The sequence below is a fragment of the Lynx canadensis genome, chromosome E2 (assembly GCF_007474595.2).
Source record: "Lynx canadensis isolate LIC74 chromosome E2, mLynCan4.pri.v2, whole genome shotgun sequence".
NCBI classification, from domain to species: domain Eukaryota; kingdom Metazoa; phylum Chordata; class Mammalia; order Carnivora; family Felidae; genus Lynx; species Lynx canadensis.
The window spans coordinates 38,933,476-38,959,559 of record NC_044317.1 but is presented as its reverse complement, the minus strand read 5'-3'; the positions used below and the strand labels follow the sequence as shown (position 1 = coordinate 38,959,559).

At 53.3% G+C, this 26,084-nt stretch overlaps 1 protein-coding gene across 2 annotated transcripts; it reads right to left on the bottom strand.

Annotated features, from left to right (window-relative positions):
- Nucleotides 1–1,231: 1,231 nt before the first annotated feature.
- On the bottom strand, nt 1,232–25,604 carry PLEKHF1 (pleckstrin homology and FYVE domain containing 1). Of its 2 annotated transcripts, XR_004342980.1 has the most exons (3): nt 25,529–25,604; nt 17,159–18,241; nt 1,232–2,870 (listed from the first exon to the last, which is right to left on the bottom strand). XR_004342980.1 is itself a non-coding variant. In XM_032591400.1 (2 exons), the coding sequence occupies exon 2, from the start codon at nt 18,222–18,224 to the stop codon at nt 17,373–17,375; it is 852 nt and encodes a 283-aa protein (XP_032447291.1). In that variant the 5' UTR covers nt 18,225–18,241; nt 25,529–25,604; the 3' UTR covers nt 6,252–17,372. The 2 variants fall into 2 exon arrangements, 1 of the variants encoding a protein (XP_032447291.1); XM_032591400.1 differs by lacking the exon at nt 1,232–2,870 and having other exon boundaries at nt 6,252–18,241.
- Between the last annotated feature and the right edge of the window lie 480 nt (nt 25,605–26,084).

Below are 26,084 nucleotides of genomic sequence, written 5' to 3'. Positions count from 1 at the left end.
AATTTAAAATTCCTTGTAAATATGTAATGGCTGTATAACATTCCATCACACTTAACCATATCCCTGGTATGGTTTCCATTGCTGCAGTGAACATTTTTGTGTTAACATTCGTTTCATATTTTACATTACGATAGTCTTTCAGATATATTCCTCAAAGTGAAATTAGTGTATTAAAAAGTATGCAATAGGGGCGCCTAAGTGGCTCTGGCAGTTGAGTGTCCAACTCTTGATTTTGGCTCAGGTTGTGATCCTAGGGTTGTGGGACTGAGCTCTGCATCTGGCTCTGCACGGAGCGTGGAGCCTGCTTGGGATTCTCTCTCTCTCTCTCTCTCTCTCTCTCTCCCTCTCTCTCTGCCCCTCCCCTGCTTGTTCATCCACACTCTCTCTCTGTCTCTCTCTCCAAAAAAACAATTTTAAGTATGCAATATATTTTTTTACGTTTTAAATTTTATTTATTTTTGAGACAGAAAGACGGAGACAGAGTACTAGCAGGGGAGGGGCAGAGAGAGAGGGAGACACAGAATCCGAAGCAGGCTCCAGGCTCCGAGCTTTCAGCACACAGCCCGACGCTGGGCTCGAACTCATGGACCGTGATATCATGACCTGAGCCAAAGTCAGACACTCAACAGACTGAACCACCCAGGCACCCCAGTATGCAATATTTTTTAAAGCTGTTATATTCTGTCAAAATTCTTTCTAGATAGTCAGTGTTAATAATCTGCTTTCCCCACAACAGGGTTTGGGGGTGCACATCTCACTGTATCCTCACCCAGAAATAGGATGATAAGTGTCTTAAACTTTATTTGTTGAGTGATTACTGACATCTTGGCTTGATTAGTTTTTCTTTGATAGTGGGGTTGACAAGACTGGGGTGACCTCCTGGTGGCCGTCTTCCCAGGTGGTGTTGAAAGCCCCCGGGTCCTACGGCCTGAGCAGAGGGCTGGCAAAGGGCTGGCCCCCTGTGGCTGGCAGGGCAGTAGCTGGCTGGGCGGTGGCAGCGGGGTGGCCAGGAAACACTAGGGGGCTGCCAGCAGGGTAAGGAGGCAGCTGAGGAAGAAGCCTTGCTGGTGGTGGGGGGGACCCAGTAATTATAAAAAGAAACCATCTGTTCTGGGCCGGTTATTAACCTGCTTTGGGTGTTGACATGACAGCGCCGGGCAAGATTTTTCACAGGCAGATGGTGTATTTTTAGCTAGAATGAACTTTTTATTTTTCTGTTTTTTTATTTTATTTTTTTTTTTGAGATGTCTGGCTTGGAAGTAAACACGACTGGGGTGTGTTGCAATGCATGGTGGGGAGGCTGTCAGGAATGGGGCTGGAGGTTTGGAAGGAAGCAATTCTCTCCCCATTAGTTATTGAGAGGTGCCATCTAGTGGTCAAGTATGCACATCCTCTGTCAGTTTCCCTCCCAGCCTTCTTGGGTTACGTGAGGGGCCAGGACGTGGCTCCACCAGGATGCCTGTTATTGAGTTCCCCTTGGGAGGGCGGCTAGGGTCTTCCTGAGGTTTTAATAAGCCATGAACAGAACATCAGCCATGTCTCCTGCAATCTTTTTGCATAGAAACCAGAATGTGTCTCAATCCTGAACAATCAACATATGGCAATTAAGAAATGCCAGGATTCATCTAAACCACACAGGGAAAGGGGGCTGACTGATGCGTTTTCAGTTTGTTGGGAGGAGGTAAATGGCTTTATTAACCGGAGGAGGCTTCTTGGACTATTTGATAACGGTGGGTCAGGAGGTGAAGCTCGAGCCGGCCAGCTGGACTGTAGCCTCAGGGCAGCTGTGGGTATCCCAAGTGCTGGCACACAGAAGGAGCCGAAAAGTGTTTCTTTAAACTACAGAGGTGATGGCTACTTACTTAATTTGTATGAGTTTTAAGGGAAGGACTTTACTCATTCTCATTTGCAAAGCAAATGCCAGGATAATAGCTTCTGTTACATAACAATTAATTGGTAAAAATAAATACAAATGATCAAACCCAGAACTGGCAGGGCTGCAGGAAGACACACACACACACACACACACACACACACAGAGTGCTGGAGGAAATACTTGGTGATACAGTCTTTTGGGAGAGTTATTTGAAGAAAAAAAGTCACAGGAACCATAAAACTGTATACACTTTCCAGCCAACAAATTTCACTTCAGGGAAAACATTACAATAAAATAATTCAAATGGAAAAAGGATAAAGATATTCATAGCACTGCTGTTTATGGCAGCAGGAGAAAAGGGAACCAGCCCCAGTGCTGAGCAACAGGGACATAGTCAAACTGCATATGTGGGCAATATAATGGAATACTAATAGCCAATTTTAATAAGTAGTAAATGGGGATGGGTATATGAAATTCGCTAGAACTTCTCCATACACATTGTTTACCTTACAGCCGTTTCACCCTTCCATGCTTGGGGGGAATAAAGAAAAAGACAAATTCTAACGGGTGCTGGTGACCCTCCAGGCTTCCAAAGCGGTGAGGGCATGGTTCAGAAGAAGCAGTGTGCAGCAGACAAGAGGCCCTGCATTGTGGGCATCTTGTGCCCACGGGTGTTCTAGTGTTACAAAGTGTGAGTGGTTTACTTGTCCCTGAACCACACAAGGACCAGCCTGGTCCCCAGCTCCCTGGGGCTGCCTCCTGGGCTGGACTCGAGGCGGAGTCTTCACGAGCGTGCTCCGGGGGCCCTACCTCCTCAGAGGCATGGCCCCACTGTAACATGAATTCCTTGAACTCCACCCCAGGCACATGGGACTTGTACCCACGGACTCTGGCAGGAAGGTCAGCCATGCCAGGAACCATTTTGGATGTGGGGTCTTCTCTCTAGTGTCTCGCCAACAGAATCTAACACAAGCCACAAATGTGAGCCACATTTCTAAAAAGCAAGAAGAAACAGATGAAATTCACTTAATAATGTAACTTAACCAAATAGACCAAATATTATCAGCTTGTAATTGATATAAATGATTATTGAGATATTTTTCTTCCTTTAAAATATTAAGTCTTTGAAACCTGGTGTATAGTTTTTATACTTATAGCACATTTCCTTTCTGACTAGCCACATGTCAAGCCACATGTGGCCAGTGGCTACTGTATCAGGCATCACAACTCTCTAAAATACATAATAGAAAATGTAAAGACGAAAGATTTTTCTTTTCCACTTGGGTTGCCAGTGACATGGACATCTCCCTGCAAAGGGCCAGGAACCTCTTTCTGTCCCTTCTCTGTTCTGAAGTTCAGGATCTGGGCTTGTTTGAGGTCCTTGTTAGAGGTCAAGAGCAGGTTGGATGGTGTTGTGGGCTGAATTGTGTGCTTCCCAAATTCATAGGCTGGAGCCCTAACCCCCAATGTGATAGCATTTAGAGGTGGGGCCTTTGGGAGGTAATCAGGGTTAGATGAGACCATGGCCGGGACACCCATGATGGGATTAGTGCCCTTATGAGAAGAGACATCAGAGACCTCACTCACTATCTCTCTGTGAAGACACAGTGGAAAGACAGCTGTCTGCAAGCCAAGAGTTCCCACCAGAATGCAGCCACACTGGCACTGTCATCTTGGGCTTCCAGCTTCTGGACAGTGAGCAATAAATGTCCATTGTTTACATTAAGTACAAGCCCATTGTTGATGAGTACCCAGTCTTTGCTACTTTGTTGTGGCAGCCCAAGGCCACTGAGACAGATGGGGCACTGGAAGGTTGAGGACTTGCTGGTAACTCCCTCCTCACCCTCTCTAATTAGATTTAGGGGCAAGGGCATTTTCTCTCTGTATCTTGGGATAACAAGCTGGTCTTGTGTGTGGCTAAAGACCTTCTCCCTGGATGAACCTGACCATCCTCAGCAAGAGGGCTGCTTGCTGCAGCCACTAACAACCAGCCTTGTCCAGGGGCACCTGGGTGGCTCAGTCACTTAAGCGTGCAATTCTCGGTGTTGGCTCAGATCATGATCTCATGGGTGTGGGATCAAGCCCCACATCAGGCTCTGCACTGCTTCGGATTCTCTTTGGATTCTCTCTCTTGCCCTCTGCCATCTGCTCACTCTCTCTCAAAATAAATAAAACTTAAAAAAAAAAAAAAAAGAACCAGACTTGTCCTTCCACCCTGGTACAGGCAGCCCTCAGAGGCCTTGGATCCCTCCACTCTTCCCACACCCCTCCCAACCCCTGCCCCCGCACCTGCCTAAAGAACACCTGAACACAGACTGGTCTTACTTTTGGTTCATCATCGCTAAGCTCAGGGAGGTGGCCCACTTCCGCTCCTGCTAACCTCTTCTCCCAGCTCCCACCCCTCCCCCTCTGCCTTCCCTGCAGTGTGACATGGTGCCTGTTTCACTACAGAAAGGGAAGTGTTGGGGAGAGAACGTTCATTGCCCACACATCTCCTTGCCCTTGACTTGCGCCAGCCCCTCCTCTGGGCACCCCTCTCCCTCTGGAGGCTGCTGCTCCAGTCTTTCTTCTCCTTCCCCTTCATCACCATTTCCCACTCTGTGCAGGGTTTTGCCCATAAGCATGTACACATGCATTTCTTCCATACTAAAAAACAACAAAAATTTCTTTTTTTATTTTTTTTTATTTTTTTTTTTTCAACGTTTTTTTTTTTTTATTTATTTTTGGGACAGAGAGAGACAGAGTATGAACGGGGGAGGGGCAGAGAGAGAGGGAGACACAGAATCGGAAACAGGCTCCAGGCTCCGAGCCGTCAGCCCAGAGCCTGACGCGGGGCTCGAACTCGCGGACCGCGACATCGTGACCTGGCTGAAGTCGGACGCTTAACCGACTGCGCCACCCAGGCGCCCCCAAAAATTTCAACAAGGGTACCAGGACAATTCCATGGGGAATAACTGTCTTTTCAACAGATGGTTCTGGGACAACTGTATAAAAAAATGAAGGTGGGCAGTCCCCCATCTGATACCATATAAAAAATTAACTCAAAATAGATCATTTCTTAAATAAAAACATGGGAATAACTCTTTATGATCTTGTATGAGTCAATGGTTTCTTAGACATGACACAAAAACAACAAAAGACAAAAAGAAATTGATAAATGGGACTTCATCAAGATTAAAAACTTTTGTATTTCAAAGGACACCATCAAGAAAGTGAAAAAAAATAACACAGGATGGGAGAAAATAATTACAAATCATGTATCTGATAAGGGACTAGTATCTAGAATATATAAAGAGCTCTTGGAACTCGAAAACAAAGAGACAAACAACCCAATTAAAAAATGTGCAAAGGATTTGAACAGACATTTCTCCAAAAAAGATATCCAGATGGCCAATAAGCACATGAGAAGGTGCTCAACATCATTAGTCATCAAAACAACAATGAGATGCCACTTCTCCCCTACTCTGATGGCTAAAATAAAAAAGGCAATAACAAGTGTTGATGAGATCGGGAAGAAATTGGAACATTTATATATTGCTGGTGGGAACATAAAATGGTGCAGCCACTTTGGACAACAGTTTGGCAGTTCCCCAAAATATTAAACATAGAGTTACCATATGACCCAGCAATTCTACTCCTAGGTATATACCCCAGAGAACTGAAAACATGTCCACACAAAAACCTGTATGTGAATGTCCATTAGCAGCATTTTTCATAAGAATCAAAAAGGGTTAACAACCTAGGTGTCTGTCAGCTGATGAATGGATACACAAAATGCGGTATGTACATTGTCTGAAACATGCGATGGGATGTTATTCAGCAATAAAAAGGAATTATATACCGATACATGCTACAACAGGGATGAACGTGGGAAGATGCGAAGTGGGAGAAGCCAGTTGCAAAAGACCACATATTGTACGATTCCACTTGTGTGGAATGTCCAGAATAGAGACTGAAGGCAAATGGGTGGTTGTTAGGGGCCGGGGGAGGGGAGAACGGGCAGTGAGCACTCGTGGGTGTGGGGTTCCACTCTGGCGTGATGAAAATCTCCTGGAATTAGATAGTGGGAACGGGTGCACAATCTTGTGAATATACTAGCAATCACTGAACGGCAAACTTTAAAGGGCAGATAGATTTTATGGGATGTGAATTATATCCCAATAAAGCTGTTTAAAAAGCACCTCTGGGAGCGGCTGGGTGGCTCAGTCGGTTAAGCGACCAAATTCGGCTCAGGTCATGATCTCACGGTTTGTGGGTTCGAGCCCCGCGTTGGGCCCTGTGCCGACAGCTCGGAGCCTGGAGCCTGCTTCTGATTCTGTGTCTCCTCCTCTCTCTCTCTGCCCCTCCCCCACTTGCGCTCTATCTCTCAAAAATGAATAAACATGAACATATATATATACACACACATACATAAAGCACCTCTTCCATCTCTAGCCACTGCGGCGTTTCTCTTCCCCTTTGCAATGGAATTCTTCAGATGACTTCACCAGTTTGGCTCTGTTCTCCGGGTGCTTTCCAGTGGGCCTCTGCTCCTACCAGCCCACTAAATGTTCTCCTGTCACAGCAGCCACATTGTAGGCGACCACTTCACGTGACATCCACGTTACTGAACACAGGCTGGCTCTTGGTCCTCATGCCACCCGATGACCCCCGTGGGCAGCGTCTGGCATGGCTGGGCCCCCTGCCGGCTGCCGCGCTCTCCAGGCCCTCCTCCGGCCTGGCCGGCTGCTCCCCAATCTCCACCTCCACCTCCGCGGCTCTAGCCTCCGGTCTGTCCTGTGGGGTTGTCCACGTGTGCAACAGCGTTTGTCAGCCCGGACTCTTGCCTGTGCTCTAGTCCTTCCCGTACAACTTTGCATTCAGTCTCCAACTTTACATGCCGAAACTGAGCTCCTGATACCCACACTCTCCGCTCAGAAACCACAACAGACAACCACCACTGGTTGGTGGCTGGCCCCCAGCCTTCTCTGTCTCACAAACCAGGAGCTTCACGCTTGCAGCTGCACTGACCTCTTTCTCTCACACCCTGTATCCAATGCACTGGCAGATTCTGTTGGTCCCACCTGCAAATATATCGGTATTTAATGTCTTAGCACCTCTGCACGGAGCCTGGTGCCAGCCATCATCACCTCCCACCTCCTTAACAGCTCCCAGGTTGCCCTCCCGGCCCCCGTGAGTCCAGTCCGTGGCAGCCAGTGGTCCTGCTAAAAGGTGAGTCAGGCGTGCTTCTCTGCTGAAACACCTCCCATGACTCCTGTTATGTCGCTCCATGCAAAGCCAAAGTCCTTACGATGCCTCCAGGGCCCTGCTCCGTCTCCCCAGCTTTGGACATCTCCAGCAGCTCTCCCCTTCTCTCGCTCTGCCAGCCACACCGGCCTCCTCCGTGCTCCTCCACCAGCCTGGGGACATCTCCACCCCAGGGCATTTGCACTTGTTGCTTCCTCTGCCCGGGATGTTCTTCTCCCAAATATCTGCCTCACTTCCTTCAGGTCTTGACCCAAGTACACCTTTTCAGTGACGCCTTGTCTGGCCACTCGATCTGAAATTGTAGCCACCCAGCTCTCACCGTCCCCCTCTCTGTGTTGTTGTTATCTGTACACTCAATCCTTCTCAGATACTCCATTATTACAGGATCTACATCAAGGAGAAGGGTGTTGAGATTATCTCTTCAGAAACCAAATGAAAAAAGGCTCGTCAACAGAGCTGAACTAACAAGGGGCAGACTGAGTGCCTCCATAGTGCACCCCTCTTGGTTGGGAATATTCCTAGTGCTGGAAAAGACCCCAGAGGTATGAAAGAGTATAATATATTTTCCAGTTGTGCTTGTGGTCTGTCTCTCTACACGAGTGTGAGCTCTGCGAGCAGGATACAGCTCCACAGCTGTATCCCCAGTGCTATAGGTACTCAAGGGGCTCTTGTTGAATGAATGAATAAAAATCACACCGATGGGCTTCCTTGGGGTTTCATTTTCCATCTCACGTGCAGGCCCAACACCAGCACCACCTCAGTCTCCCACACCGGCTTCTCCTGAGCACAAGGAAAGGCCACATCCCACGAGCCCGCTGAGGTGAGCTCCGGAGTCAGGCTGCATTCCAGGTGACTCCCCAGAGTCGCTGCAGTGAGAGAGCCCTACAGAACACAGTGCTGGTGAGGCTGGTGAGGTGTGGAGCGTCTGCAGCCCACATCTGCTGGGGGGTGCAAACCGGCTCAACCACTGCAGGGGACAGCCGGGCAGCATGTGCTAAAGCTGCACGTACGTATGTCCCGTGGCCCAGCACTGCCACCCCAACCATACCCTTGACAGAAATGAGAGCTTTGTCCACCAAAGACGTCTACAGAATGGTCATGGCCCCTTTTTTCGTAACGACCTGGAACTGTAAACAACCCAAATGCCCATCCACAGTAGAGAGGACATACGGTTGTGGAGGGCCCACCAAATAGAATATTCCACCACAATGCAAAACACCAAGTACAGACAGATGCTTACAACAACATGGAGAGTCCTACAGACAGAATTTGAGCAAAGAAGTCTGAACAACAACAACAAAAACTTAGACTATGATTCTATCTATATGAAGTTAAAAAAAAAAAACAGGGGAAAACTTACGTGAACACCAGTCCCTCGGAGGCAGGGACCCTTGGAAGAATCTGAGGGAGGCTTCTGGGTGCTGGAGATGCTCTGTATCTTGACCTTGGTGCTGCTCGTGTGGGCCACCCGTGTGTGTGTGTGTGTGTGTGTGTGTGTGTGTGTGTGGAGTCTGAGCTGAACACTTAAGATCTGCGCACTTTACTGGATGTAGCTTAGACTTCGATAAAAAACCCAAAGGTCCCAGCGGGTACCCCAGGTGGCCAACTGCCCCCACTTCTGAACTTCATGTCCCGCCCCATGCTAATTTCCTCCTTGTACTGCTCTGAAGACATATTGATTTTCCTAACTGCTTACTCCTTGACCTTTGGAGAGGAGATCGATGTTCAACATACCCTGGACTGAACAGTGGAGGACATGGTACTCTCAGAAAGTACATCCTTGCTGAGCTCAGTGTCTCTGCGTCATTGTTGTCCTAACTTGACGGGGACTGGACGGGCTTTGTTTCCCCAAATCAGGTTTGCATCTGAATTATGTTTGTTCCTCAGAGTTTTGACTCATGTGATAATCAGCTTGTGAGACATTGAGGCTGCCTGAGTGAGATGTCGCTTTGTCTGTGACTTGAATAAAGGAAACAATCACTGTGTCCATTGTGCTTTTGAATGCTCTGTTTTCATATCTCGGAGCTGTTCATCATTGGGTGGGTTTCTCCCTAATTGAATTGAAATCTGCACACTGTCTTTGCCACAGCCTCATTGTAGGATGAATATGGGCCCCATTCCCTTTCCCTGGGCCCTCCTGAGAGCCGGGCTGCCACTCCCTGCCACGTGACTCAGGGCCACTCCTCTCTGTGCAGGTGGGAGACGTGGATATGGACCCTCACAGCCCTCAGTATGTCCCCTCAGGCCTCCCAATTGTGCTGGTTGTCCAGACCCGGGTCCTGTGCCCACTCCTAGAGCCAGGATGTGGATGGCTCAGCTGTACTAAAGCCCGTGGCCAAAAGTAAGGAAGAGGGCTTCCCCAGGGGTGTGTGAGAAACACGCCTGTGACCGCCTTTATTCTCATGGCCCTATCACACTCACAACACTTCTGACAGCACATGTGGGGATTCTCCCCCACACCGAGAGATTCCCCACAACCAGCTGGGTGTCCTACAATTCAATTCAGTTCTGACCTTGCCCCCCTGGAGTTAGTGCAAATGCCATGGACAAGATTGCCCCCACTTCCGACGCCGATCACAAGTCCCAGGCTGTCACCTGGGTCAGGGTTCCCATGACCCCCCTCCTTGGGTTTGATAATTTGCCAAAACAGCTCACAGGACTCGGTGAAAAACATTTAGTGGTTTACTATAAAGGATATGATAAAGGACACAGATGACCAGTCAGGTGAAGAGATGTGTAGGGCAAGTACGTGGTAAGGGGTGTGGACCTTCCCCCTTCCCCAGCGCACCTCCCTTCCAGCAGTTCTACGTGTTCACCAGCCCAGAGTCTCTCTGAACCCATACTTCCGGGTGTTTTATGGAACCATCATCGTGACAGATCATTAACTCAGTTTCTGGTCCTTCTCCCCTTCCTGGAGAATGAGGAGTGGGACCGAAAGTTCCAAGCTTCTAATCATGGCTTGGTCTTGTCCACTAAGTACTGCATTAGGACATAAGGCACTCCTGTCACCTGGGAAATTCCAAGGTATTCAGGAGCTCTGTGCCAGGAATTGGGAGTAGAGACCAATATATACAATTGTATTACTTCACTCCAGGAAACACCAGAGTGTGAGCACCCAAAGGAGAAACGTGTGCACAGGTGAGCCATGGGCGCCCACCACCCCATGAACCCACTGCAGCAGCAGGGGGCAAGGAGCTGTGAGCAGGCCAGTGTTTCAAGGTGAGGACACAAGTGCAGAACAGATGTGGGGAGCCTGGGCCTGTCTTGGGGGTGATGACTGCATCCCAGCCCCCGCCCAGACTCCCTCTCACTGAGCTCCTTTGCCTTGACTCCACTCTTTTAGGCCAGCTCCAGCCCAAGCCTGGGGAAAGAGATTAGCAAGTGGCTGGCTTGGGCCAAGGCTGAGAGGGTTCATCTACTTCCTGGGTGGGGGTGGGGACCCCAGGAGGCTTGGTTGGAATACAAAGGAAGGCATTTTGGCATTTTAAGAATGTTGGCAATTTGCAAACCGCATAAAGTTTCCTTTTGTACACACAAAGGAAAACTTGTGGGGGGTGTGTGTGTGTGTGTGGTTCCAGAATCCTGGAACCCTGGGTTTCTACAGCCCTGGGTGTTGCTGTGGGCACCCAGGGGTCCTGTTAAACCTAGCTGTGCAGAGAAAGAATGGGCAGCACCAGCACTGGCTTCAGGCACCCGACTCCTCTCCCTCCAACTTGGAGCCACAGTGGGCAGAAACCGTTCTCCGGAAAGTCTGTTCTTTGGGGTCAAAACATTTGGCCAGACCCCCTGAAGTGACACTCCAGGGATTGAAATTTCCCCTTGTTTTTGCCCAGAAATATCTGGCTTGGTCTTCGCCCACCCCTCTTCTCTCCCTCCCTGCCTGCCCGCCTGCCTTTCTGTTTTCTGCATTGGAACATTTCAGTCAGAGCTGGGCTCTGTGGTGGTGAAGGGAGCTGGCAGGAGACAGGACTCTGGGAGGGACATGGGACAATGCTCTGGCCACAGCCTCTCATCTGGCACTGACTCTGACTCATGTCAGGGGTGCACTTGCCCCTGGGGCCTCAGATTCCCTGCCCAAACAGTGAAGGAAACATGAGCTGCTCCTGAGAGCCTCCCTGGGTTTTCACTCTCCTTGTGTGACACCCTCCCCGCAACCGTCCTTACTCCCTATTCCTCCCTTGCACACTGCTCCAAAAGCTAGTCTGAGGCTTTGACATGGGGAGTTTGGGAAACTAGGAGGGAGGCTGAGAGGGGTGGAAGGTGTGTGTGTGTGCACGTGTGTGCACAGGGCTCCCTCTCTGCTGGGATAAAGACTATCTTGTGGGGTCTGGCCCATGCCCCTCTGTGGTCTTGCCTGAACTACTCCCTCCAGGGCCCTAAAGGAGCTCCTTCGGTGCCCCCCGTGCACCACAGGCTCCCTCAGTTTGGGCCCGGCTTGCCTGGAAAGGTACAAGAGTGGGGGGACAGGAAAGGGAAGGGTCAGGAGACCCCCCCATTGTCTGTCTCAAAGGCCTGGGTACAGGCACCAGTGGAGACAGGATTAGCTGGTTAGGGGAAGCCAGTGGAGTCAGTTTCGGACACAGGGGCTCTGAGGCCCCAGTGACCCCATTATCTTGCCATCATCCTCCATGAGCTAGGGGAAGTCACAAGGCCACCTTCAAAGAAAGGCATCTGCAGAACTCTGCCGAGAATGTGAGGGCTGTAGGTGAATGGTGAATGAGTGGTCCCCCTGCCCTCAAGCAGCCTGGACTCCAAGGCCAGCTTTGGTGGGCACAGGCCTACTCAGACACCTCGTGACAGGTGGAGGGTGGGAGCCACAGCAGAGGCTGCAGGTGCTCTGGGAGCGTGGATGGGACAGTCAATGCTGCCCTGGGACAACCAGGAAGGCTGCAGAGCAGAGGTGGCAGCAGCACTGGGGTCCACAGGGAGGCCCAAATTCATGGGCAAAGGCAGATGCTGGGTTCAGAGTCGGCAAAGTCAGAGAAGAGAAGCCTGGGGTCTGGTTCTGTTGGGTTTGGTGATGCAGAATTCCTCCTGTGGCTCGTGGACCCAGCCCCAACATCTGAAATCCCGGCACAGGTCTCTGAACCTGCTCAGGGCTAAGGCAGAGCATACGCGTCGAGGGGGTGGGCCCCTTCGTGGGCTCCCTCCCCTCGGACATGGGAGCCTGGGTGCAGAGACAGGCAGGAAGACAGCCCAGAGCATGCTGGTGCCAGGTGTGAAAAGCCCAACTCAGAGGCGGCCTCTCCCCTGCCCACAGCCCTCAGGAGGGTTACTTCCTGCAAGGCCGGGTCAGAGGCAGGCCAGCAGAAGTGGCTGCCTCAGTTTGCAAGAATGGCCTACGAGCTCCAGGATCCTGGCTGAGAACTGGGTCAGCCTTGCAGTCACTCCTAGTCTGCCCGGTAGCCGAGTCCAGCAGTGGCCCTGATGTCCCCTGCATCCTCTTTCTAGCTGAGTCCTCAAGAACCGGCTGAGGCAGGGGAGAGGCCCGGCCAGCTGAAATCCTCTGATGCCAGCCTGAATGATGTCCCCCTGCAAACTGGTCTTAACATCACATCTCCAGAAAGCTCTGCCTGGAAGGGGGTGGAAAGGAACTTCCTGCCCCTGCTGACAGGGCAGAGGTCAGTGTTTGGGGGGAAGTGCTGGTCCCCAACCCTCCAGAAAGAGGCCAGGGCCAACAATTCTCATCCAGCACCTTGACTGGAGGCTCCAGAGGTGAGGTTCAATGACCATTTCATTATTATCCCTTCTGCCCTGCCTTCAACCCCATTTCTTACTTGATTCATTTATTTAACCAACAAATGTTCAGTGCCAGGGACAGGAGGGCAGTTAATAAAACGACCCAGAGTTCCAGTCCTAATGGAGATTACCATCCTTTCTGATAAAGTCATGACTTCCTTGAGGCTCAACCAAACACCACCTTCTCCAGGAAGCCCTCCCTGATCACACAGCTGTTCTGGGAGCTCTGGCTCCTGGCTTTGTCTATCCTTCTCTCAGGACTCAGGCCACATCCCCTTCAGACACAGGATGGCCTTATGTAACCTGGCTCTGCCTTCCTGAGACTGATGCTGATAGATGGCTTACTGAGAGACGGCTCTCAGAAAGTGGCACGTGCTGTCACCACCAGCACCAGTACCACTGCCCCCACCATCATCAAGGAGGGATAAGATTCCTCCGGTCCTGTCAACCCCCTGCCTGACTCCCTGCTTCTGGCAATTGTGCCCAGTACCCATGCAGGTGGGCCCTATTTAAGAAGACTCAGCACCTAAAAATCCCAATAGTCAAAACTTCCAGGGAGGGGTCACTGGCTTACTGCCCGCAGAGGCCTCTCTCAGTATCCTCAGAGTCCTTCGGGAGCACCGCATCCCTGCCCAGGGGCAGGTCAAACTCTAAAGGGCCTGCCTGTCAGTCAGTCCCCAAATGCCATGAGGTCACTGCTGAGACTCCACTTTCCACCTGGAGCGACTTCTGTCAGGGCTGATGCCACAAGGGCGCTTCAGGCAATGCTGAGGTGGTGGGGGGCTCCAGTGCCCCTCATAGGCATGGCCTGGTCCTCAGAACCTCCCCTGGCCCATCGCCATCTCCCAGGAGGAGGGGCAAGAGAGGCCCCTCCCCGGGCTGAACGATCAGCCTCTGGCAGACACTCCGAGTCCGCGCGCAGCTGGGAGGAAGGATTCCCAGGCGGTAGACGGGAGCACTTGGCTGGCAGGACAGCCGGTTCCCGTGCCCTTGCCAGGCCTTGTAAGCGAAGCCCCAGGAGAGAGGGAAGGCTGGGACGTAGGCCCAGCAGACCCAGTCCTGCAGCCAGACCTCAAGCTTCATTCTGGGGAAAGGGAACATTGTGAAGAGCAGAGGCATCGATTCAGCCTGAGGACTCCTGACCTCCTGCATGTGTGGGGGTGGAGTGGTAGCCAAGGGCGAGGGTCAGTTGTGTGGCCTTGGCTTGGGGCAACTCCAGAGCTTTTCAGGACCGCACCTGTTGGGGAGGCAGGTGAGAGAACGCAGAACCCAGCAGCCTGGTGGACAGCAAGCCCCTTTTCAGAACAGCCTGGGGCGGGGGTGGCTGGAGGCAGGGCCTGGCCTGACCCTTGACCCAAGCCAGGCTGACAAGGTTGTCTCTGGAGGGGAGCAGACGTAAAAGAGTGAGAGATGGGGTCTCTCGAGGCATCCCCTTCTCTTCTTGGGCCCAGATCTTCTTTTCTGAGAGGCCCTGCTTCCTCCCAACACATTCCCCTTTGTGCTTTAGTGGCCAGGGGCACTGGTCATCACTGGACCTCACTGGCCCAGGGCAAAGTTCAGCCCATGGCATTTATTTAGCTTCCTGATGCACCATCTGCAGTCATCCAGAACATCTTGTAGAACAGGGGAGGGGCCGGCTCTTTAGGAAGAGATGGAGACAGCCAAGGCCAGCTGTCTGCCACCCACCACCACAGGCAGATGAAGCCTCAGTGGAACCTAGTTCCTTGTCTCAGGGATCCTAGGGGTCTGGGGGGCTGTACAGCCCCTCTCTCTGCCTCAGCCATCTGCACACAGCTGTCAGGGCAAGCTCTTGAAAGCCGAGAGCAGACGTGCTGCCCTGCTGAAGGTTCCAGTGGCTCTCGGCACATCCGAGCTGGTCCCGCCACCTCTCTGGCCTCAATCCAGCCATGCTGATCCAGAACACATGGACTCCTCTCCTCCTCAGGGCCTTTGCACTTGTCATTCCCTCTGACTGGAACACCATCTCCCCAGATGGCATTGCTGACTCTCTCACCGATCACAGGGAGCTTGCCTCTGTGGCGTGCTGTCCTCCACCTGCCCACTGTCATACCTCAGTCCCTGTCCCATCACAGCACATACTAGGACCTACAGCACCAGCTTCTGTGCCTGTCTCCTCTGCCAGAGGAGAAACCTTAAGAGTGGGGACCTTGTGTTACTCACAGCTGTGTCCTCAGCACCTGGCATGGCACAGAGCAATGAATCTGCATGAATGAAAGCCCTCCAAAGATTGCTGGCCACTCGAGCCCTTGGGTCCTTACAGGCTGTACCTAACACCTTGGGGCTCAAGGAGGCAGCCACCCTCTCCCAGTCCTGGGTGGGGGGAGGTACAAGGAGAGCAGGTCTAAGGGTCCCAGGTTGAGGGACAAGGCACCACTTGCCCAGCCCTGGTGAGGAAGGCATGGACCTTGGTTACCTGCCCTGCATGCCTGGGTCTTGTGCTCTGTGCCCCCGTGTCAGGCACCTGTAGAGAAGGCTGGCAGTGCCCAGGATCCATTGCAGGCATCCTTCCTGTCCAAGTGAATGCTGCCCCTGCTGCTTCTACTCCCGTCTACCAGGCAAGGGAGGCTCCAGGAGAGTGCGGCTGTGATGGAGAGGCCAGTGGCTGGAGCTGGGCACTCCCCGCCCCAGCACCAGCTCTGGGGTGAAGGGATGGGGCTGCCTGGCCTGGCTGTGAGAGGGTATCTGATCTGTCTTCAGGAAGTTGTCTCTCATCCTGTGATGTGTCCTGCCCTGAGCCCTCCGCCCAGGCAGAACCAACCTGGACCAGTTTGTGTGGCTCAGGGAGACCAAGGGCTTGAAAACCAACACGTTCTCGGAAGTACCTCTGACCCTCTCCCACCTGCTCCCTCTGCCTGCACAGAAAGGCCACAGGCAGGCCCCGGTGCCTCACACTTTACCTCTTCTATCCTCCCTCACTGGACTGGAGGCTTGCCGTCCCTGGGATCCAGCGACCTGCCAAATCAGAGGTGGCATTCTAACCAGACCCTCAGGATTCTATTTGCACGTGAGGATTTGAGAACTGGCAGAGGGCAATTCTTCACCTAGGGCCTGGAGCCCAGATAATGGGGTTGAGACCTCCTATCCTGGCCAGAGCCCACTGTGCCATGAGGGCTAGGGGATGCTTTCCTTCCCCCAGAGTCACTACTTCTAGCTGACAGTGATCTTCCCCTCTTCTGCCACAGGGCAGAAGCAAATGCAGGAGACCATCAAAGGACCCATGACCCTACGGCCAGCTGCAGGCCAGGCATCAGGAGGCTGGCCTTCAAGCTCCAGTCCCAACACACTCGCTCTGAGCAAGGCCAGTTGCTGCACTTGGGGCTCTCCCACTCAGTGACACGACCCCCAGGAGCAGGCCAGGCAGGAGGCTGCATGGGAGAGCTTTGAGCCTGGAAGGCCCAGGCAGAGCTGGACAAGTGGCTCCGTGTTTACTCGCTGTCCATCCACTTAGATGACTCACACCAAGTGAGCAGGGCTACAGGTGCTGGGCCATGGTTAGAGTACCCAGATGGATGGTGAGGTTTCCTTGGGAACCAGCCAAGAACACATCCACGTGGTGTGAATGTCTGACCCCACTATGCTGCCAGTGTTCCCAGGAACACCCAGCGTGGTACACAATTGTTGACATTTGCCACCCAGCATGGTTTCAGCCCCTCACGAGCCATGTCTGAAGCAAAATCCTCCTGAACTTTTTGACCACGCAAGTCCATAAACGTTCATTTTATTGTTAAATCAGTCTGGGTAGGGTTTCTGTCACTTGCAGTGAAGAGTCCTAACAGAAAACGCTGCCTTCCCCAGCCACAGGGAGAGAGGAGGGCTGGACTGAGAGGCATCAGACTCTTGGACAGCTGGACAGAGGTGAGATGGGGCCAGAGGCCTGGGCAGACTGCCCTGGACCCCCAGGAGTCAGGCTGCACCAAGCCTGGTGGGTACTCGGAGCATGGCTCTCTTGCCTGGCTCAAGGTGAGCCCACATGCCTGGCCTGACAAGGGCCAGCCACCCAGGCCGGTGGGCCTCAGCAAGGTGCACGGGCAGACCGTGGTTTCAAGGGCTCCCAGTCTTCCCTGGGGGTGTGCTTGTCCCAGGGCCAGGTGCTGTGGTGCACGTCCTCAGAGAACTGGGGACCTCGCTCCAGTCCTACCTTCCCTCTGGTCCTGACAGGTACCCGGGGTTGTCTAGTTCAAGGGGTCATCTGGGGCTACAGCTCATAGGGCTGAGAAATAAATTTGTTCCCAAGAGGCCGAAGTGTTTGGGTTTGCTAACTGGAAAGAGAATTACCTGAAGTGGAGCAGAAGGCTGCCAACGTCCAGCCCAAAGGCACCGGGGGCCGAGAGAGAAAGAGCCATTCCCACTGCGCCTGCCACCCACGGGGCAGGGTTCTGGGGGCTGCTGGGCAGTCCGGGAACTCTGTTCTCTCGGGAGCACGGGCAATGGAGTCTGACTGGATGCAGAGGGGACCCGGGAGGCCCTCCCGCACAGCTGCAGATTCGCGTCAGCTGTGGAAGGACGACCAGGAGACCCCGGAGGCGTAGAACTCCACGTGGCTGGGCCAGTCGCCGTCCCCACTGCCCTCTTTGTCCTCGTCAGAGTCATCATCGTCCCCGCTGGATGCTCCGCAGATGGCCCCGGCCAGGTAGGCCGGCTGCCGGGGGGACCCCACGCTCTGCTCCTCCTCCTCCTCCTCCTCCTCCTCCTTCCGCTTCTGGGCGGCCAGCTCGCGGTAGCAGAGGCTGCAGACGCGCAGGGGCTTGGGCGACAGGCGCGGCAGGAGGAAGCGCTCTCGGGAGCACTCGGCACAGACCACGAAGCCGCACTTGCGGCAGTGGTGGCGCCGCGTGAGGGCCGAGAAGCGCGTCTGCGTGCAGCGCATGCAGATGTCCGTGGCCTTGTCGGGGATCCAGGGCGCCGCGTGCTCCGTGCTGGGCTGGCGGCCCGTGGCCAGCAGCTGCCGCCGCACGCACTCCTCGATGTGGCTGATCCACTCCTGGCGCTCCGTGGTGGAGGCGGCCGACACCACGAAGGACTTCTTGGCCGTCTTGATCATCCAGCGGTTCTTGGCCTGCAGGGTCTCGGGCAGCGGCTCCAGCGTCACCTCCTCCAGCGGAATGATGTGCTGGCTGCGGTACTTGCGCTTGTTGAGGACGATGCTGCCGTACACCAGGATGTCATTGAAGAGGAAGAAGATGCGCGGTTTGGCCTTCTTGCGGCACTCCTTGGTCAGCACGCCCTCGCCCAGCAGCACCCGGCCTGGCAGGGCCAGGGGCTGCCCGGATGCCCCGAAGCAGCTCTCGACCGCGGCGATGCGCTGGCTGTTGATCTCCGTGTTGGCCAGGTAATCCACCATCTTCTCTGGCAGCCTGACTGTGGGAGGAGCAGCAGGTGAGGGAGGCATCAGCTTGCCCGGCACAGCTGGGGGTAAGCAGGGAGCGGGAGGTGGGGGGGGGGGGAGAGTGGTGGTGGGACCACACTGCCCACCCCGCCAACTCACTGAACCCACCCAGCCAGACAAGCCACTCATTACCCTACTGCGACCCAGAGGGCCTAGACAGCCACCCAACCAACCAAACTCGGTGTCCCAGAAGCCAACTCTTAGCTATGGAGAGATGAAGGGGGATTCCCCCGTGAGGGGCATGAGGAAGTCGGCTGGGGATGGGACGTGTGGCTGCGCCAGGCTACCACTGTGGGCAGTAGGGGCTCGATTCCCTGGGGAGCCTTGGGATACAGGGTAGAACGAGTCTCAGCGCTGACCACCCCAGTTGAGCCCCAACTCCCATCAGGGGCTTCCAGGGGCACCGAGGACCTGGCACGTTGGGCCTGCCCCAGGTGGAAGGGCACAGGTGCATGTACCAGGACACCAAGTGCCAGGCCATGGGGGTCTGCATACCTAACCCACCACTGACTCCCCCATCCATCAAGCCAAACCATCACAGACCTGCAACCCACTCACACAGCCTGTGAGCTCAGTGGTCACCACTGCCATCATCACAGGTACCATGTGCTGAGTGCTTTCTGCACGTCAAGCATGAACATCTTATTTAATCCTCACACCAATCCTAGGAGGTAGAATCCCACATTGACTGCAGGGAAAGTGAGGCTCTGTGAGTAAGTAGGGGGCCCAGAGCTTGTACCCCGGGAGACAGTGCCTTCCTCCGTGGAGTGTGAGGCCCACTCTGTCCTCCCCTGCCAAGCACAAAATGTCAGTGGCCCAGGTCTCATGCAGGCCCCCTGTGCTCTGTCCACACATATTCCCCTGATCCTCCAGACTCATGGCTTTCAAGACCACCCAAACACTACTGACTCCCCAGGTCAAGCCTCCGGTCCTGGTTTCTCTCTGAGCTGTGGGTGTCCACCTGCTCACGTGATTTCTCACCCGCTCATCTAAGAAAAGGTCCTCGAATTCAACATGCCCAACACAAACCCAGCTTTTTCCTCCAGCTTTTCTTCTTTTCCATAAACAGAACCATTCACCCAAATCTAGGACTCATCCTTGAATTTCCTCTTTCCTGTACCTCCAACATCCAGCCCATAAGCAAGCTCCACCATTTTTCTCTCTCACACTGAGCCAGAGGCTGCCTGCTTCTCACCACACAGCTACCCCGTTGAATCCGCAGCAAGGCGCTATCATGCCTGCCTGAGATAGGCTCTCCCATGCTGGCTCCCTCCTGTGACTCCCTCCTGAGACCTCTCAGCTCTTATCTCCCTTCAGAAAGGGTCTCTGACAACCCCAGCTCAGGTAGCTTCTCCCCAGACCCAGGACAAGGTTGGCAAACTATGGCCTGAGGGCCAAGTCTGGCCCATGGCCTGTTTTTGTACATAAAGTGTTATTGGAACATGGTCACTCTCATTCATTTACAATTGTCTGTGGCTGCTTTCATGCTGCAAAGGCAGGGATGACTAGTGGTGACAGAGACTATAGGCCGTAAGGCCTAAAATATTTACTCTCTGGCCCTTTACAGAAAAAGTTTGCTGACCCTTTCTCGAAGATGTTACCCTGTTTTGTTTTGTTTTTTTTTTTTACAGGACTTATTAGGACTTTATATTTTCTTGTCTATCTATCACTTGCTTATGTGTTTTCTATTTTCCTCACTCAGTTGTAAGCTGCATGAGAGTAGGAGCCTTTTCTTGTTTGCTACAGTATCCCCAGTGCTTGGAACAGTGCTAAGTGTTTTGTAAGTCACTAGTGAACGAAGGGACCTTTCCGAAGCTCCCAGACACCCACCGTGCATGAGTTAGCTCTTACTTCTGAAGAGGAAGCAGGTAACAGCTGATGTCACTGCCAGCACCATGTGTACAGGCACACACAGCATGACCCTGGCCAAGCTGATCACACATGTGGTATTTCTGGGTCACCACAGTGCAGTTCTGTATGTCAGACCGCTCGTGGGAAGCTAGAGCAGGGCCCCGTATGGGGGTCGGACACACTGCACAAGAGGGGTGCTCGGCCCCCTGAGTCACATACCACGTGCCCCCTTCAGACCACAAGGCATCCTGAGAAGCGCTGCCCACACCACCTTACGAAAGAACAACTATTTTTAGGTTGCTAATCTTGGCTGTGTGTTGCAAACCTAGCTGATTATTGGTGACAGCCTGGGGCTCTCCTGCCAGGACTGATTACTGGGTCCCTGCTGTGGATAGCCTGGCAAAATTCCAGAGGCCACCCTCCGGCCCTTGGGCTGCATGCTGGGACCCTGGGATGGGCTGGATGATGGCTGCACCGGAAGAGCTCAGAGCTCAGTAGAAAGAGACCACCAAATGCAGTGAATGTAGTGCCTGCAGTGGAGACAAGAGAGATGTCTAGCAGCAGGGGAACAGCAGCAGGGGAACGGGTCCAATAGCCAGGTCCGCTCATACAAGGGAATACTGTTGGCTGTAACTATGACTCAGCCAATCTATGTGGGTCAACATCAAACGGTGAGTGGAAAAAGCAACCTGCTGACTGGTGTGTGATACTATATATGCAGACATCACACAGCATTTCAAAAGTGTTCAAGATCTAGATCTCTGAATAAAGAGGGACAGGATGGAACTTCACACTCATGAGGGTGGCTTCTATTTAAAAAAAAAAAGCCCCGAAACCCCAGGCAATAACAAGTGTTGGCAAGGATGCAGAGAAGTTGAAACCCTGGCACACTGTTGCTGGAAATATAAGTTGGTGGAGCACTAAGGAAAAGAGGATGGAGGTTCTTCGAGAAATTAAAAATAGAAATACCATATGATCCAGGAATCCCATTCCTGGGTGTATAGCAGAACAACTGAAAGCAGGGTCTCCAAGTGGTATTCACAATAGTCAAGAGGTAGAAATGTCCATCGATGGGTGGATAAAATGTGCAACAGAAGACTGTTCTGCCACAGAAAGGAAGGAAATCCTGCTATAACATGGATGAACCTTGGAGACATTTATGCTCAGTGAAGTAAGCCAGTCACAAATATACAGCATGGCTCCACTTACATGAGGCACTTCCAAGTAGTAAAATTCATAGAGACAGAAAGTAGAAAAGTGGTTGCCCAGAGTTGTTATTTAATGGGTGTAGAGTTTGTTTTGCAAGATGAAAAGAATCCTGGAGATGTTTCACAACAATGGAAATACACTTAATTCCACTGAACTGTACACTTAAAAATGTCGAGGCTTAAAAAAAAAAAAAATGATAAACCCAAACCAAAGTCAGCAGAAAGTGGCCTGGGGAAGGGTGACCTGGATGTGACCAAGAATGGGGGGGATCAAGTCGGACTGCACCTTTATCTATGATATTTTCTTTCTTTTATTTAGAAAAAGCAGCAGCAATGTGATAAAATCACAATACCAGCCAGTTCTGAGAAGTGGGAAGATGAGCTTCTTTTTCTTTCTCTAAATGTAAGGTCCTCAAAAAGAAAAGAGGTCAGGACAGTGTCTGCTTCAGGAGCTCTGAGCTTACTGGCTGCGAGCTCTGGCCTGCAGCGCATGCAGTGGGTCACCAGGCGGGGCCTCCCCTGACCACACAGCGTCAGGGTCCAGGGACACAGGAGATGCCAGGAGCCCTGAGCAAAGAGTGCTACCTGTTTCCTCCAAGCACACCTGTGTGTCAGGCTGTCTGGCAGAACTGGATGAAAACCCAATCTTACCACCACAGACTGAGGCTTAACACGTTTGGCAGCTGAAGCAGACAGACTTTGTGCCGGGACAGAAGACAGCAGATGGCCCCCACCTGGCTCTGTGGGGTTTGGTGAGCTCTAAGGGGCCAGCCTGCCCAGGTCCCCACTCTGACCTGGCGCTACCCAGGTGGGAGGCATGGAGGAAGTGAAGGGCAGCACCCAGGGAGGGGTGAGGTTCAGGCAGGGGAGGGCCTACAACTCTGTCTCCTTGTCCCTTGTAGGGGCACCAGGATGCCCCATGCAAGACTCCCATACTGCTCGTCCCCAGCCGTTGATCTATAGACCCTCTCCAGGCCCTCATGGCCCCTGTTCAGCTGCTGGCAGCAAAATGTGGCCCAGGAAGTGTGGGGGTGTTTGTGAAAGGGATTTGGGCCCTGAGCTGATCCCACACACTGACTGGGGCATCCAGAAGGCTCACATGCCCTTCTCCTCCATGAGCCTATAGTGGGTCCCAGGTTGGGTGAGGGGCTGGGCAGACAACATTCTCCTGGGGTTCTCTCCATATCTGCCCTCCCTTCCCACAACCATAATGTCACACCCTGGTTTGACATGGCCTGGACATTTTTCTTGGTAAATATGGCAGTCCTTCACCCAAGCAGATGGGGAATCCTTCTTTTTACCATTCTCACCAAAGAAGTGAATCTCTCTCCTTTAGGACAGGGGAGGGGAGAGCTGACCCCATTCCTCTTGGGACTAGCCTGCCTCTGGACAGCCTCTGGCACTGGGATAGTGCCTGTGCGGCCTCCGCTGTGGTACCCAGCACCCAGGGTGCTGACAGAGGGGGGACATTCCTGGAGGGTTGGTCAGTATCTGACAGCAGGGAAATTAATAGACCCGGTTTTGTTGTTGTTGTTTACTTGTTTGTTTGTTTTTGGAAGGTTTGGGAGGGTGCCAGGCTCCTGGGCTGGCCCTCTTGAACACAAGTGATCCCACCACCTGAGCTGGGCTGAAGGTGCTCAGTGAGCACCGGGGTCTGGGGAACCATGCTCCAAGTGTTGCTGGATGGCCAGGGTTCTGTGCATGACGGACGAGGTGTCTGTCAAACCTACCTCAAGTCTGACCCATTGCCGGCTTTTCTAAATAAATGTCATTGGAACATGACAACAGAGGCTGGTTGCAAAGGCTAAAATATTTACATTTGGCCCTTTATAGAAAAAGTTTGCAGACCCCTGATCTATACTACCCCATACTGTCAAATGCATAATACAACTCCTCCAGGGATGCACCTGACACGGGGCTGTGTCCTGAGGGAACTTGTTCTCTCCTCTCTTCCACTCAGAAACAGCCTTTGTGTTTTGAGAGAGATGTCTGGGGCCCCACCCTGGGAACCCTGGAAAACAGGACCTAGGAGGGACACCAGCTCCACCCTTCTGTTAGAGTTACAGTTGGGGACACTGCTTATAAGAGAGGGAGGAACCTGGCCAAGATCACAGAGAGGGGGAATAAGGATACTGGCCCTTGGACTATCCTTTGGCTTCTGACTGGGGCCAGGCTGATTCATCACCAGCCCCTCTTCCCGCCAGCCCCAACCAGGCCCATTGGGCTTCCACACCTGCTTGATTTCACCTTCCAAATATTTACTATAAGTCTGACCATGTGCCAGACAGAGTCCTACTGTGTTTTGCACCAGGTTACAGCAAGGAACTAGGGACAGGCCCTTCAGTAACAGACTTCCTGGTGGGGCAGCCAGACTAGTAAGTAAATCAACAGGTAATTTCTGACTGTGAGTGCTAAGTGCCATGAAGAAAAAGACAGAGGATCTGCCTGGCACAGCAGGGGTGGGGGTGGGGGTGAGGCAAGGTCTGGTGAGGAAGTAACCTGGCACCAACCTTAATACTGTGAAAGAGTCAGTCATGCAAAGGCTAAGGAAAGAATGTTCTGGGCCTTGGGAACAGCTCAAGAATCTGACCCATGGAGGCTGTAGAGGAAGGAGAGAGAGGTAAGACGTAAGGTCAAAGGGACCAGCAGAAGCCAGTCCTGAAGGTCCAGAGGCCAAAATGAGGGTCCGAGTTTTTCTCCAAGTACACTGAGGAGAGTGCCATGATCCAAATGTCCTCTCCTTCCAGAGGGGGCCACCCCTCAGCCTTGTCCAGTCCTGTGCTTCCTCGAGGCCCTTCTCCATGAAAAAAATAGTAATAAGGAAAATAAACCAGAGGCACCATTAACTAAGAGCTTACAGCTCACCACGTACAACAGTAAGCACATTATAAGTATTATCTCACTTAATCCTCATAAAAGCCCCACTGGGGAAAGTATCACCTCCATCATCAAAATTACTGCCCAACGGCTCAGCTCCAAAAATAACCCTGAGCCGAAAGCTGTTGTTGTTGACCGAAGACAGAACCAGAAATCCTGAAGTCCAGAGCGCAGGGCTCCTCTCCAAATGCCTGATCCCCTGTGTACACTCCAGCTCCAACCCAGGGATCCCTTGGGGTGGTGTAGGCAGGTCCCTTAAGCTCAGCTGGGCTGCCTCACCTCCTGTCTTGGGGCTGACGGGTGCAGGCACACAGGCTGAAGTTAGAGTCATCGCTTGGCCAGCACAGACCCCAGTGGAAATTATGTGCCCAGGAACACCCCAGTACTAAGTGGAACCTGTGTGCCAAGAATGACCCCAGCAAGGATCGTCCCCTCCTTGCTGGCTTTTGATCCTCTGGGGTGAGATAACAGCTTTGCTCAAATTGCAAATGACATTTTCTTTGGACTGTGGAGATAAAGTTTCAGAGTGACTCTGAACCTTGGAACCTTTAGAACCTTCATTTTCACACCTGCAAAGAGGGCTGATGACACCACTCCCCTGCCTAACTCTTCCGTGTTCGGGGAGAGAGAGAGGGAAAGAGATTCCAGTTCATTCCAGGTTGGCACTATCTCTATGGGCCTGCCTCGGTGACTTCCTCTGTGAAATGGGAGATTAAGCCCAGCCATTTCCTTTGACAACTCCTGCCAAGAGTCACAAATTCCAACGCTTCGGGATTCAGATTGTTCCTCAGTGAGAGGCCAGAGAGGACCTAGGCCACTTGGAAAACACTGCCACCGCCCCCACCCCCACCTCCCCAGTCCACGGGGGCAGTTGTCTTGGTCCACTTGTGCAGACCCCGAAAACCGGGACCAAGGAGTGAGACCACGACGATGGCGTCAGGCCAGGTCTCTCAGAACCATCACGGGAAAACTGGCGTGCAGAGATCCCTGTCGCCCAGGGGGCAGATCCGGGGGCGCCTCCGGATCTCCTCCGCTCACCCGTCGTGCATTCCCGGGGATCTTGCTTTGACTGCCCAGCTCTCTTACCTGCGCTCACCCCTCTCTCCCTGGAGCCCCTGGAGTCTCCACCCCGCGTCCAGCACCCCCAACCAGCAGTAAGCGCCCTTCTCCGCGCCTCTGCTCGGGTCAGAGTCCGAGATGGCCCTGGCTGCGCTCCCGCCCAGAGCCCCGCAGCCACCTGGACAGGGCGGCCCGGGGAGACTGGAGGCGGCGGGCACACTGCTCGCCTGCTCCGCGCGCCCCGGCCAGCCCGGGGGCACTTACCTCCTCCGTCTGGTCCCCGCGCGCCTGCACCCTGCCCAGCGCCCGTCTGCGAGCCCGCTCTCCCGCGCTGCTTTCCGCTCCGGGTCTGGGTGCCCCTGCCCCTCCCGCGGCCTGCGCTACGGCCGGCCCACTCCAGTCAGACACGCCCCCCACCGCGGCTCCGCCAATCGGAGCCCGGGCGCGCGGGCGGGGGCGGAACCTGGACGCCCCTCGCTCAGAGCCCAAGTGCGGAGGAAGTGTGCGCGGGCGGGGTGTCCCAAGTTAGAATCGGCCCGACCTGCATGAAATTACTTTTCGGAATCTCTCAGGGCTGGTTCTCCAGTCTAAATCCCCCAGTCGCCTGCCACCAGTTTCCCCTGCCGAACGCAACACCGCAGCTCCGCACCCTAGCTGCTCGCATCCCGCTGTGGACGCGTCTTCGCTGCGCCCCCCGAACAGTGGGAGGAGGAAGGGAGGCGGTGGAATTATTGTGCCGTGTGCTGCCTCTGGCTGGCTTCCCTGCTGCTAGCTGACACAGTCATCTGCTCTCAGCCACCGGAAATTAATAATCATAATA

Bases quoted from the DNA above. Each gene is read 5' to 3' on its own strand.
- PLEKHF1 (XM_032591400.1), bottom strand. From the start codon at position 18,224: ATGGTGGATTACCTGGCCAACACGGAGATCAACAGCCAGCGCATCGCC.